This window comes from Kogia breviceps, chromosome 12 (genome assembly GCF_026419965.1).
Source record: "Kogia breviceps isolate mKogBre1 chromosome 12, mKogBre1 haplotype 1, whole genome shotgun sequence".
Lineage (NCBI taxonomy): Eukaryota > Metazoa > Chordata > Mammalia > Artiodactyla > Physeteridae > Kogia > Kogia breviceps.
Window position 1 is genome coordinate 3,340,053 of NC_081321.1, and position 13,300 is coordinate 3,353,352.

Genomic DNA, 13,300 nt, shown 5'->3' on the forward strand with positions numbered 1-13,300 from the left:
GGGAGCGGAGGCCGAGCCCTTCTGTGCCCCCTTCGTCCCTCCCCTCTGTCCCCACGCGGGAGTTTCAGCCCCTGGGAACACAGCTTTCAGCTTTCAGACTTGGTGCTAAGAGCAGTGCTAATCCACCTCTGGGATTCAGAGCCACGGGCTCAAACGTGGCTTAAGAGGTGATCTCACCTCCCGCTGGCTTTAAGCAGGAGGCTGTCACACTCATCCCACCCAGGTGGCGTGCAGGCCCTCCGCCCCGTCCCCACCTCATGCTTTGATGACTTGTCCTGGGGGGTCATCTTGTCAAGGGGAGGCCAGATGGGAGTAGCTGGACCAGCACAGACGCGTGGCTGCGTCCCCTACGGCACACCTCTCACGCCGGGGAGGACCCGGAGGCCTGAGCGTCCAGCACGCGCACTTAGTACGTGACACGTGTCCCCGAGGTGCCCCCGGGGAAGGCACGGCAAGGTGGACGTCAGCGCGTGTCCAAACACACACACACACACACACACCCCACCCTGATGCATGCAGAGGGGCAGACAATGTGCTCAGCACGTGGGCACATGTACACCCAAGTGTACACAAACACACACACGTGTGCACACACACCACTTTGATGCATGCAGAGGGGCCGAGGATGTGCACACACATTCACACACACACGCACGCACACACACCCCACCCTGATGCATGCAGAGGGGGAATGGGACCAAACTATCCAGTCCCCGAGGGACCCCCAGTGTCCCGTTCCTGATAGAGGACATGGAGGACTCAGCACAGACGGCTGTGAGCAGAGAACACACAGGCCAAGGGGGCTGCAGGAGCAGGAGGTGGCAGAGGGTGGGCTGGACAGGCTGCTGAGCTCAGCCTGCGTGGGGCACGGGTGAGAGGTGCCCTCTCTCCTGGCAGCCTGCCTGGAGGCGGTGTTTGCCGCATGCGGGCTTTTTAACAGGGAGGGCGGCATGCTTTTAGCCTCTTGTGAGGTTTTCGGGACGGCAGCCGGCTGTCATTACAAGCATCAAGGATGGGCCAGGGAGTTCCAAGAAGCCGTTCCAATAAGATCTTTCAGTTCCCCTTTAAATGACCTGCAGATCCCAATCTTGCTGTCCTGTGGGTTTCTGGGCTCTTGTTTCCATCCTACACTGTGGGAATGTCAGGGTGGGAGTGGGAGTGGGCTAGCTTCTATCTGGGGCTCTGTGACCTTGGGTTCAGTCATAACCTCTGAGCCCCAAGTTCCCCTCTATCAATAGGAAAACCTCCAGACCGTTCACAGGTCCAGAGCCTTCCCAGTGAGATTCTTTGAAACCCAGTATGACAAGACCAACACCACGGCACCCAGCCCCTTCTGCACCCTGAGCCTGTGAGAGGCTCCCCAGGGCCCTCAGGATAAACCTCCCCCACCCCCCAGGCAGCCAGGGCTTTGCACGTGCAGTCCCCTCACCCTGGCATGCTTCCTCCTTCTGCTTCTTTCTATCAAACTCCCTCAAGGCTTAATTATATATCACTTCCTCCAGGAAGCCTTCCCTGACTGCCCACGATGGTTCGGGCCTCCTAGGTGCTCCCCAAACCCCAGGGCTCACACTGTGATTGTGCGTGGATCCTGGGTTCTGTGTGTCTCCTCCCCTTGAGTGAGAGCCCCTAGGAGAGGGGACCACGTGCTGCCGGCTGGTGTGGCCTGGCACTGGGCAGAGCGCCTGGCACACAGCAGCTCCCGTTACAAAGCTGACAAAGAGCGCTCGCCCTCCCCCTCCTCTGCCGACCTGCCCCTGAGAGGGAGGCTCCCGGATTCTGTGTGTGAGGAGGACGGTCGGAAAAGGGGCTGAGCCACTATGTCCTTTACAGATAGAAGCTTCCTGGCCCGAATACGCTGGCAATTAGCTTCCAAAGTGACCTCAGCGTGGACAGCCTCCAAAGCGCACCCACAGAAGGGGACGCGAGCGTGGAGCTGGGTCCTGGCCTGGTGCCCCAGATGTACGTGAATAGGTGGGGCCGTGCTCTCAGCCCCGAGCACACATGTGGATCACCTGGAGGGATTTTAAAAAACGCCCCTGCACAGGTCTCACCCCAGACCAACAGCCAGGATGTGTGGGGACAGGGCCTGAGCAGTGGTAGTTTTTAAACCTGATTCTACCGTGTGTCCAGGGTTGACACACCTGCCTAGAGAATCTTCGAGTTTTTCCGCAACTACGAGCCTACGCTTTGGGGCACCTTGTGGGTCTGGAAATCCAGTGTACGGAGTCACACCAGATGGGAGGGTGGAGGGGCCCTGCCAGCTCTCGCTGAAAGCGACAGGTGCACCCCCAGAATGCACAGCCTGGCAGGTACGGGACCGCCGTCCTTCAGTGCCCACACCAGCCCCCAACCGCTGTCCCAACCTACAGCCAGGAGAGCTCTGCACTCTGCAAGGACACTGCTGGCGGGCTCCAGTTCTTTGAAAGTTCTCCAATGGGGTCCCTGTAAATTCCCCTTCCTGTTTCTGTATGTCCTCCGGCCACTCCCTCCCCCGCAGGACTGTCTTGGTGGGTTAAGGACCCGGAGGGTGCAGTCCTGTCCCCAGCTCCTGATCTCTCCCACAGCTGACTTCCAGGCCCCCAGGGCTGTTTTTCACGTTTCTCCTCCTGCCTGCACCCTGGACCCACCAGGGAGCTTTACAAGCACACTGCCGCCAGCCCCAGATGGCGTTATTTCATTGTTCTGGGGCGCAGCCCAGGCCTGGGGCGTTTTAAAGCTTGCCGGTGACCTCAACGCGCAGCCCTCAGGGGCTCCAGGAGGCCCGCCCCCCTCTTGCATTCTGGTCAGCCAGCCTGGCAGCCTCTCTGCAGGCAGACCAGTGCCTGGTCCACGCGCCCCCGGAGGCGCACGCGATGTCTGGCTGGAATCGGGTTTTCTACAGGCTCGTCATTTGTCGTGTTTCCTGCCTGGTGTTCAGAGTATTCATGAGACATCTACCTAACGTCCCAAGAAGCGGCAGCACCTCCGTCTCATTGAGGCGGGATCCTTCCCAGAAAGGAGGGAAATCGTGGGAGGCCAAATGCTTCCTGAGGGCTCACGCCAGGCTCATCTCCCGACTCCTGCTTCCTTCTATTGGATCAGCTCTGGCTTCATGTTAAATAACTGGGCTCCTGTGCAAAATTTCCAGGGTGAGAGATCGCTGCTGCTTAAAAAAGGCTTGCAAACATCAGACTCCTCCATTTTCCAGGTAAAGAAACTGAGGATCAGGAGGGAGGGTGGCTCTCCCCCAGATCACGCAGAAGAGGGGGCTCCGTCTACCACGGGGGCCCTCTGACTCCAGGCTAGACTTCCCCCTGTTCCTGAGGACAGGGGGGCATGACATCTTGGCCTTACATCTCCTGGGCCTGGGGGTCTCCGAAGCGCCAGGCTGGGCGGGTGCGGGGAAGGTGCTAGGTGCCTGGTGGAGGATGGCAGCCCGGGGGCCGGCCTGGTTTGAGCCCCTCCTCGAGGCTGGGTGGTAGCTCCAGAGCCAGCCGGCAGGGGGCGCCGGAGCCCGCGGCTCGGCCGCCGCAGCGGAATGGACGGAGAAAATGGGCCAGGGACGGGGACCCGGCGGTGGCCCGGTGACACGCTCTGCGGGGCATGAGCACAGTCCCGCAGGGCGCTGTGGAGGATGAGTCGCCCTCGGTGGGGGTCAACGGGGGGCTGCGGGCACCTGCCCTCCACCTGGTGACCCCGCCTCCTCAGCGTTCCTCCTGCAGCTGGACTTGCCCCACCCTGACCTCAGGCTCCGCGTTCATTCCGCTCCCCGCCCTCGGCCTCCCTGCTTCATCTTCAGCTTCACGCTTTTGAGAACAGAGGTCAGGAGGAATCGGACGGAGAGTGCGGCCCGGGTCTGGTCAGTGTCCGCAGGCAGAGCAGGCCCCCAACCCCTGAAGTCGGCAACAGGTGTCCGGGAAGCTCGGTCCCCCGAGCTGCAGGAGTCGCGGTGCGGAGCATTCCTCCCCCGGTTCCGGCCTGCGGCTCCCCGGGGGCTCAGTGCACCGGGCAGAAGGCCTGCCTGGGCGGGCGCGAAAGGGCCGTGTGAGGGGCCCCCACCTGCCGCCCCCGGCTCGCTGCGCCGGCACCTGAGTGTGGGTGAGGGGCAGGCTGGTGTGGCCAGGAGACACCTCGGCTCTTTTGAGAGATGCTGTGCCCACGGAGAAACGATGAAACGGTGGTGGGTACCATTTTCTGAGTGTCTGCTGTCTGCTCAGCGATGAGCCGAGTGCTCCGTGTGCACGATGCCCATCCCCTCTAGTCACCCATCCGGGTACAGTCAGCTCCTTTTCACAAGTGAGGAACCGAGGCTGCGCCGCAACTGGACTCCTGGGCGGTGGCCGGGGGAGGGGTGTGGAGTGGTGAAACGGAGCATCGTTTCATCGTTTCGAGTATCACCGCTCGTCCTCAGAGCACGGGGCTGGGTGTACATATACCCGCAGGGGCACGCACACGTGCACCAAACTCACGCACACACAGGAAGGAGCGCGTGTCCATGCATGAGAATACACACATATGCACAGCACGCCTCAACACATATGTGCATCCGGCCCCGACCACGTACACGCAGGTGCATGCAGACACACCCACGGACCCGCTCTGACCACAGCAGGCTGTGCACACACGCCCCCCCGCGTGCACACACAGAGTGCATACGCACATACCTGAGCCCACACTCCCACTCCTCCCAGGTCTCTGTTCCTGACAAGTTCAAGGTGGCCCCAAGGCCCAGGTATTTTCCTTCATGTTTTCTGGGGAAGAGAGTGAACTTGGCTGCAGAGGGAAGAGGAGGGGATGGGGGAGGAGGGGGCAGGCAGGGCAAGGCGGGGCAGAGGGCCAGGATCTGCGACCTCAGCTAGCGAGAGAGAGGGCTTCAGAGTTCCAGACGCTGCCCCCCGCCCCCGAACCCCTGCTCCAACTCACCTGCAGGCAGGCCACCCCGATGCCCGCCGCCCCCATGAGCAGCAGGTGGTCGGCCAGGAACTGCTCCAGCTTGGTGACGCAGCCTCCCTGGAAGGTACGTAAGGCAGGTGACACACCCCTTGGCCCAGAAGTGGGTGAGGATGGGGAGGGAGGGCTGGCTGGGGGGCTACCTCCACCCCGCTCGGGGAGGCCAGATACTTAAAGGGCCGGGTCTAGCCTTTCGAGTGCCCGTGGGCTTCTCAGGTGGCCCGGGGGTGTGCCACGATGTCCCGGAATCTCCCAGGAGCGGCTGCCGCCCCCAGGCTTCGTGGGGACCTTGGGAGGCCCACCGCCGTCTCGTGGGCGGTGAGTATGATCCCCATCCGGCCCATCTCGAGCCTTTCCGGGCCCCCTGCCGGCCCCAGCAGGACGGGCACTTACCTCCACCTTGTAGATGTTGGAGGGGTGGGCCCGCTGGCCGCAGCGTGCCACCACGGTCTTGCAGCAGCTGTCGGGCACCCGGCGGCCCTCGGCCTCTGGAGACAGGATGTACGTGCTGTGCTGCCAGTCGGCTGAGCTGTTGCTTCCGCAGCATCTGAACTAGAGCAAGAGACGGGGCTGGAGGTGAGCAGCCCAGCCGGGGGGCGGCGGCCCTCCAGACCCTCGCTTACGGGGCCGCAGGACAGCCTTCAGATCTTAATCCAATTCCTCTTTGCTTCCGAGATTTCTTCCCTCCCCCTCTTTTGAGCAGGAGGCTGGCTCTGCGGGGCGCTTCTCTTCAGGCAGGTGGAGAGCCGGTGGCAGGAACACCGATCACCACCTCTTTTTGTTCACCCACGTCCTTGAAGGAGGTTGCGCTGGGTGTCCCTGGAGCAGGGAGGGTCTGGGAGAAGATGTGGGGAGGTGGATGCCGGGGGGTCCCCCGGGGAGTGGGGTTGTGCACCAGTGCGTGCAGGCCCAGGGCGGCACCAGACCACCAGGGGGTGCTTTTCTGGTCATCCAGGGAGGGAGGACACCCCCGCACTGGCACCGGGTCGCAGCCTTCCCAGAGGCTCAGATGCCCCCCCCCCCACCGTCCAGGCCTCGAAGCCTCAGATCCCCTAGACCTGCAGGACACAGAGGTGTCCCAGAGGCCACCACACAGCCAGCTCAGTGCCAGGCGGAGGGGCCGGCGTGAGTGCTGAACAAGACTAGGGTCTTCCACGCGGCTCCGGGGCGTGGGGAGAGCCAGCCCGGGCCTCAAGGGAGCCGGACAGCTGGACACGGTTCATTTCCTGCACCCCGAGTTGGGGGACTGAGACTCAAGTCCCTGTAGGGGGCCACAGAACACGGCTGTTGTGAGGCTCTCTGGTGTGTGGGGTGGAGGTACTTTTAGTCCAAGCATTTATTAGGCGCCTGCTGTGCGCCAAGAGTGAAGCCAGGCCCTGGGCCCGAACTGGAGCCGGAAGCTCCTGCCTTTCCCAAGCTCGTCACTGACCGCCGCTCAGTAGGGGGGACAGAGACGCTCGCGGGGACCAAGGGCCAAGGAGGCCCCGCGGGGCAGCCGAGGAGCCCGGGGACTCGGGCAGAAGGAGCAGCACAGACAGCAGGGAACAGCGTGGCGTGTGCTGGGAGTCCCGCGGGACCGTCCTCGCGCGCCACCTGCACAGCTCGCTAAGCCCCTCGGGCTTCAGTTTTGCCCCCTGTAACATGGCGATGGCCAGGTACCTCCATGAGGGCTGCTGCGAGGCCTGAAAGCGGCGGGTCACGTAAAGCCCTTGGCCACGAGCCCAGTACAGAGGAGGCAGTTAGCGAGGGGCCCCCTGTGGTCACCGTACGTGCGTGAACACAGGCCCGTGGCGCGGCCCGGAGCCCAGACGCTGCCCCTCGGGGCTCGGTGTCCTCAGGCGACTCTGAGGGTGTTCTAGGTGCCCCCGACTCGCGCGGGAGCCCGGCTCCACGAGCTCTGGTGCCCGCGGGGCAGCGCTGCCGAGCTGGCTCCCCCTGCCCGGGCTGTGCCCTCCTGTCCTCTCCCCCCAGCGAGCCCAGCTGGCCTCCCCAGCCCCGCTCTCCGTGCCAGGGTCCCCCAGCCTCGCCTGGACCGCAGTGGCCTGCGGGCTGTCGGGCTTCCCGAGAGGCCCCGGGGCAGCGACCCGGCACAGGTCCTGCGTGGGAGGCCGGCCGAGTGCAGACGGGGCTGGACGGGGCTGCCAGCCGGCTGTGCCTGCACCTTGGGGACAGGGCTGCCCTTTGCCACTACGTCGGAGGACAAGAGACCCCCCGGGAGCTAGGCCAGTCTTGGGGAAACGGGGCCTGAACTAAGACGCAGCCAGAGCTCAGGGTCCCGGCAAAAAGGCCATGGCCCCGGGCCCAGGGTGGGACTGCAGACGCAGGATGGCACAGAGCCCACAGGGTGAGGGTGGCATGGGTGGCAGGGAGCAGGGGCACCAGGGCGGGCGGGGAGTGTTGTCTCAAATTCTCCAACACAGAACCCCCAAGATTCCACGCTGCGCCATCCAACAGAGTTTTCTGGAACATGGAAATGCCCTGTACCTGTGCTGTCCCCCTTGGTGGCCACTAGACGCACGTGGCCACCGGGCAGTGAGATGTGGTGAGAGTGACCGAGGGGCTGAGGTTCACGTTTAGGTGTAAAGAGCCACGTGTGGCTAGCGGCTGCCGTATCGGTCTGAGGTCCACTCGCCCCCCCCGCCCCCGGCAGGACAGCGGGCCTCACTGCGGGGATCTGCCGAGCCCCTTCTCGGAAAGGAGAGGCCGCTCTTCTGTGCCCCTCGTGCTGCCCGACGGCTTTGCAACTGGGAAATTCTTACGGCGGCTTTGCTGAGATACCTCTACCTGTCCCAGTTCGCTCTTCTGGGGCCCCAGCCGAATCCTGGTACCCCCAGCTTCCTGCCACCAGGCACCCGGAGGGGAGGGCAGAAGAGGAGGAAAGAAAGAACCGGGATTCAGGGGGTACTTTCGTGGTGGGAGGGACTTCTACCTACGGGGCGGAAGGTAGTGCCCCCCACGCCCTATGAGGCTCAGAGAAGCTGAGTGACTCGCCCAGGGTCACACAGACGGGAAGGGGCAGAGTCAGGATGGGAACCCATGTCTGCGTGGCCTCCAGGCCCACAGGGCAGGTGCTTACCTCCTGCTGTAGACGGTCTACGGAGGCTGTGATCTCCGCAGCGCCGGGCTGCCTGTAATCCTCGGCCAGGGTCTGGGTCAAGTGCTGCTTCAGCCCCTCGCTCAGCTAAGGAGGGTGGAGAGGGGAGGTGCATCAGCAGAACCACCCATGGACCCGCCCCCACTACTCCAGAGCTCCTTGAACTTGAATGCTGCTACGGCCCGCGAGGCCTCCCACATGGTGAACTGGGACCCCGGGCAGGAGGCGGGGTCCCTAGAGACGGTGTCGCAAAGGCTGGGGACCTGCGTTAGGTGGAGCGTGATGAGCAGAGCCGGAGACAGGTGGGGACCCAGAGCTCACGGCTGGTGGGGGCACGGGCGGGGCTCGGCACTGGGGGGCAAGTCCCTCCTATAGAATAAGGTGGCGCAGTATTTGCGTATAACTTAAAGCGCGTCCTTCCGTACACTTTGAGTCGTCTCTAGAGTCCTGATAATACCTAATGCAAGGTAAATGCTGCGTAAACAGTTGTAAATACAACGTAAATGCTACGTATATAGTTGTCCACCTGCCGTGGGCCTGGGTTGAAGGCCTGGTCGGGGAACTAAGATCCCGCAAGCCACGCAGCACAGCGCCCCCCCCCCAAAAAAAAAAAAAAAAAGTTGTGCACAGCAGATTCAAGTTTTGCCTTTTAGAACTTTCTGGAATTTGTTTTCCAAATATTTTTGATCTATGATTGGTTGAATCTGTGCACCCGGAACCCCTGAATATGGAGGGCTGTATCTGTTGATTTTCATTTTTTTGTTTGTTTGTTTTTTTTGTTTGTTTTTGCGGTATGCGGGCCTCTCACTGTTGTGGCCTCTCCCGTTGCGGAGCACAGGCTCCGGACGCGCAGGCCTAGCGGCCATGGCTCATGGGCTTAGTTGCTCCGCGGCATGTGGGATCTTCCCGGACCAGGGCACGAACCCGTGTCTCCTGCATCGGCAGGTGGATTCTCAACCACTGCGCCACCAGGGAAGCCCATTGATTTTCATTTTGATTACGAGGTGATATTAAAAATATTTACAATCGTTATCCTGAGTACATCCATCAGTCGTACGGGCGCTGGCGTGAAAGGACAGTGCCATCATCTGTCTCTACCAGCCAGATATCCCCCTTGAGTCACTGAGCACCCAGTGGGAGGGGACCTGACCACGGCACCCTTGTCCAAGGCAGGCGGGCGAGGCCCAGGACCACCTGCATGTCGCTGCCTCCCCGCCCCCATGCACCCCTCCCCGTGCTGTCCCTCCTCGGGGAGCAGATGGGGAAAGCATGGGGAGGACGCTTCACTCACCCTCTGGTAGTACACGTGGGCCAGGACCCCTGCCACCAGCTCAACAAGGAAGATCGCCAGCAACAGGCAGAAATACTAGGAGCGAGGAGAGAACGTGGTCACGGCCGGTCAAGCCTGGGCAGGCAGCTGGCCCTTCAGGACCTCTGACAAATGCTTGCCCAAAGCTGAGGGGGACTCCCATCACCCACAGCTTCTTCCTCCTCTTCCCAGCAGCCCTGGACGGGGGTCTGGACACCCGCCGCTTCCGGCTGCTGGCCTGGAGTTCCCCACTCCACCCTTCATGCACCGGTCTACTGTCAGTTCATTAACCCGTCCACCCACCCAATGTTTATTAAACACCTACTGCATGCCAGGTACCGTTAAGTAAGGCAATTATTGGCCTTAATTATTGGTGGAAGGGACAGATAAGTGACTGCAACGTTGTGTTATAAATGCTACTAAGGGGCAGGCCCTAGAAACTATAGGAGGCCCCAGGTCGGGGAGGGCAGTCAGGGAGGGCTTCCTGGAGCAGGTGGCACCTGAGTGGCATCTCTAAGGATGAGATGCCAGGTGAAGGAAGTGGGAAGCACATGCCAGGTGGAGGGGAGAGCGTGGGAAGCCTGGAGGGTGCAGAGAGCTCCGGGGGGTGGGGGTGGGGGTGGGCTGCAGTTCAGGGAGTGGGGAGAGCCGGTGAGGCTGAGCGTGTTGATGCTGGCTGGCTTCCAGGCTGTGCACTCGGCTGTGGTGGGCAGGATGGGCCTGCAGCCCTCTCCCTCTCCCACCTGGTGTCACTGCTTGGACCCGGGGTGCTCTTACAGGAGCCAAGGGGTCGGCAACGCATGCCAGGCCCACGTGGCTGGGAGGGGACACAGGGAGAGGGAGCTGAGGGAGGATGGAGATGAGGGCGGGGAGAGGAGGAAGGAGAGGAAGAGGAGGGAGGTACTGTTGCCTGCAAGCGGCCCCTCTGGGGCAGCTCAGCCCCTCCTCCTGAGCACTGGCTGCTGCCGCCTCCTTCCCCCCAAGGGCCGCCCACCTGCCTGGCCACGCCAGGGCCGCAGCCCCTGGTCACTGGATCACTGGGTTCCAGGGAAGGCTCAGCCTGGGGGCGAGCTCTGAAACTTCAGGGCTTATCAGGTAGGGAAAGGAAGGAGGGCAGGAGGGGATACAGATGGCAAGGGGATAGGTGCAGGGCGGGGATTCCGAGGTGATGCCTGTCCATGGGACGGCAGGCCTGGCCTGGACACCTCCCGGCCCACAGGGGAGCTGGCACAGAGAAAGAACTTTGCACCCGAGAGCCAGGCTTCCTTTCAAGTTAAGTGAATCCCGCCCCCACCCCCACCATCTTACTGGGCCCCATCCCTCCCAGCATCAGAGCTGCCAGTGGTGGGGAAACGGGGATGAGGGGAAGCGTTCCCAGTCTCCGCAGGAGTGGAGACCGCCGGCCCTAATCGTCTGTCGGCCTGAGGCAAGAGCACAGAGGACGTCCCTGGTCCCCTTCCCCCCCGGCCCAGGCTCAGCGCTGCACCAGGAGAGCCTGCGTGCCCGAGCTCTGCCCGGCCCCCACCAGGCGCACATGCCCGGCCCGCAGCTCCTCTGACACGGCGGCCCCTCCGCTTCCCCTGCCCGCCCGGCACCGGGCACCGAGGCCGCTCTCCTCCCTACGCGCAGTGACCGCCCGCTGCTCCCCTGGCTTCCTGGGTGCGCGCCGCGTGCCCACGCCGGCCGTGCCGGTGGAGGGCGGCGCCGGCCGCCTTCCTTCTGCAGCGGGGGCCGAGGCTCCTCTCCATCACCCCTCCAGCTGTGGGTCGCGTGGCAGGGTGGTCCTGGAGACGTGGCAGTGCCGTGCCGCTCCGGGGACGTTGCCGCCACAGGTGCTGTCGAAGCCAGGCCGGGGAGGAGGCTGGATGAGAAGGGAGGGGGACCCAGCCACATCCTGACACGACGGCAGGCTAAATGAATGCCTGCCAGCCCCTCAAAACTGTTCTGACGCAGCAGCAGACATCAAACAGACTACCCAACCTGCCGGAGTCGTCAGGAGGGGAAGGGCGGGCCCGAGAGGCTGTGACACTCCCTCCCGCCCAGGAGCTCCGGCCGGCCGTAAAGATGCCTTTGTGGGCTTCCCTGGTGGCTCAGTGGTTGAGAATCTGCCTGCCGATGCAGGGGATACGGGTTCGTGCCCCGGTCCGGGAAGATCCCACATGCCGCGGAGCGGCTGGGCCCGTGAGCCATGGCCGCTGGGCCTGCGCATCCGGAGCCTGTGCCCCGCAACGGGAGAGGCCACAACAGTGAGAGGCCCGCATACCACAAAAAAAAAAAAAAAAAAAAAAAAAAAAAAAAAAAAAAAAGATGCCTTTGTGAGGGGGGTGAGGGCCAGGCTGGGCTCCGCGGGATGGAGGGCGGGTGCCAGGGACTGGACGGCTGGGTGCTCGGTGGGCACGGGCACTGGTTCCAGGCAGTAGCTCCAGCGGCAGGAGGGCTGCAGGTGTGTGATTCACCTGCGCGGGGGAGGCCCTGAATCATAGCTCGGGGGAACGACGGTCCCCACGCACTGGGATCCTGGCAGCCTGGCTTCTGGAGCTGGCCGGCTGGAGCCTGGCCACCAGGGCCGGGCTGGAGGGCTCTGCCATGTGGCGCCCTGAGCTCTAACGCGCCTCGCCTCTGCCCTCCGCCAAGCCTCCCCTGACGCCCCGGGTCCAGCCAAATCATCTCGCCCCACGGTGCAGGGGGCTGTCTGCAGACGGTCCTGAATGCAGGCCCAGCCCCCCAGCCGCCGCGCCTCTGCCCTGTTCCCCTGCCTCGAGTTTCCAGGCCTGCTTGGCTTTCCACACGCAGCTCAGCCGCCGCCTCCACGAGCCTGCCCTCGGGTCGGGTCCCAGGCACACACGCCTGCAGCGCTTCACCTGCCTGGTGTCCCAACAGGAAGCCCAGCTCTCCCCCGGCCTAGACCCGGGGCCCACCCTGCCCGCTTTCTGCACGGCAGCCCCGGGTGTGGGCGTGGCCTCCGCTGGCCTCCGCGGGGAGAGGGACGCAACTTCATCCGCCGCTCCCAGGAGCCTGCTTCTGGTGCTACTGTGCCGCCTCTCCAGGGCGCCCGTGAGCTTTGGGGGATCAGGCACCCTGTCTCAGGTTCCTCCGGCTCTTCTGCAGGACCTGATGCCGAGCTGGGTCTAGATGCCCAGAAAGCAGCCCCGGATTAAGATCTGCAAGTGCGCTTCTCCCTAAGCGTGCCTGTGAGACGGGGAACTGGCCAGAGCACGCAGCCCACACTTGGGGGCAGCAGCTTAATCCTTTTCTGATCCGTGGGCGGCGTGGAATTGTTACTTTCATTTCGTTTATACCCGTGGTTCTCCACCTGGCACGATTTTGCCCCCAGGGGACGTCTGGCAACGTCTGGAGCCATTTTTTGTTGTCCTAAGTCGTGGAAGGAGTGCTATTGGCACCTAGTGGGTGAAGGCCACGGGGACACGGCCAGGCCTCCCACCGTCACAGGGCAGGGCCCATGGCAAAGATGATCCGGCCTAAATGTCAAGGCCAGTGCCAAGGCCGCCGAGAAACTCTGATTTACACATTTACCTTCAGGTTCTGAGGCTGATGCTGGGGCTTGATTTGCCTATGTGCCCGTATGCACTATGGGAGACATGACAAAAAAGACCCGAGGAAGGTTCTCTGGTTCCTGAGAAGCCTGAAACAACACGGACAGAAGCAGGCGAGGGGTCTTACCGTGTACCTGCCTCGGAGGGCGACTCTGGGGCAGGAAGTGTCTCACCCCGACTCAGGGAAGGATCAGGGATGTCTACGAGGTTTCAGCTGTGGGCACGCTAGGACCTGGGCTGCAGGCAGAAGGCTGCTGGCCTGGCCGCCCCCGGGTAGGTCCCTGGGCAGAGGGGGGCTCTTGAAGTCTGTAGATAGTGGTCGATTCCGGGAAGCCTGAAGAGGTTCTGGAGCTACAGTCCACCCCCTTTAAACTTGGTCTGGTGTGGGTTTGGAATTATTGAACAAGAGTCAAC

General features: G+C 62.9%; 1 protein-coding gene across 13 annotated transcripts in view; it reads right to left on the minus strand.

Moving 5' to 3' along the window:
* The window catches only part of TSPAN11 (tetraspanin 11), a 63,921-nt gene that overhangs the window by 3,078 nt on the left and 47,543 nt on the right, over positions 1-13,300 (minus strand). For 7 of the 13 annotated variants that reach the window (XM_067008555.1, XM_067008565.1, XM_067008552.1 and 4 more), the window contains 4 exons: positions 9,315-9,389; positions 8,006-8,110; positions 5,323-5,476; positions 4,903-4,989 (listed from right to left, as the gene is read on the minus strand). In XM_067008555.1, the coding sequence (XP_066864656.1) occupies positions 4,903-4,989; positions 5,323-5,476; positions 8,006-8,110; positions 9,315-9,389 (421 nt within the window). Of the gene's footprint in view, positions 1-4,643; positions 4,753-4,902; positions 4,990-5,322; positions 5,482-8,005; positions 8,111-9,314; positions 9,390-13,300 lie in introns of those variants that run through there. The other 6 variants (XM_067008561.1, XM_067008562.1, XM_067008557.1 and 3 more) reach the window with 5 other exon arrangements.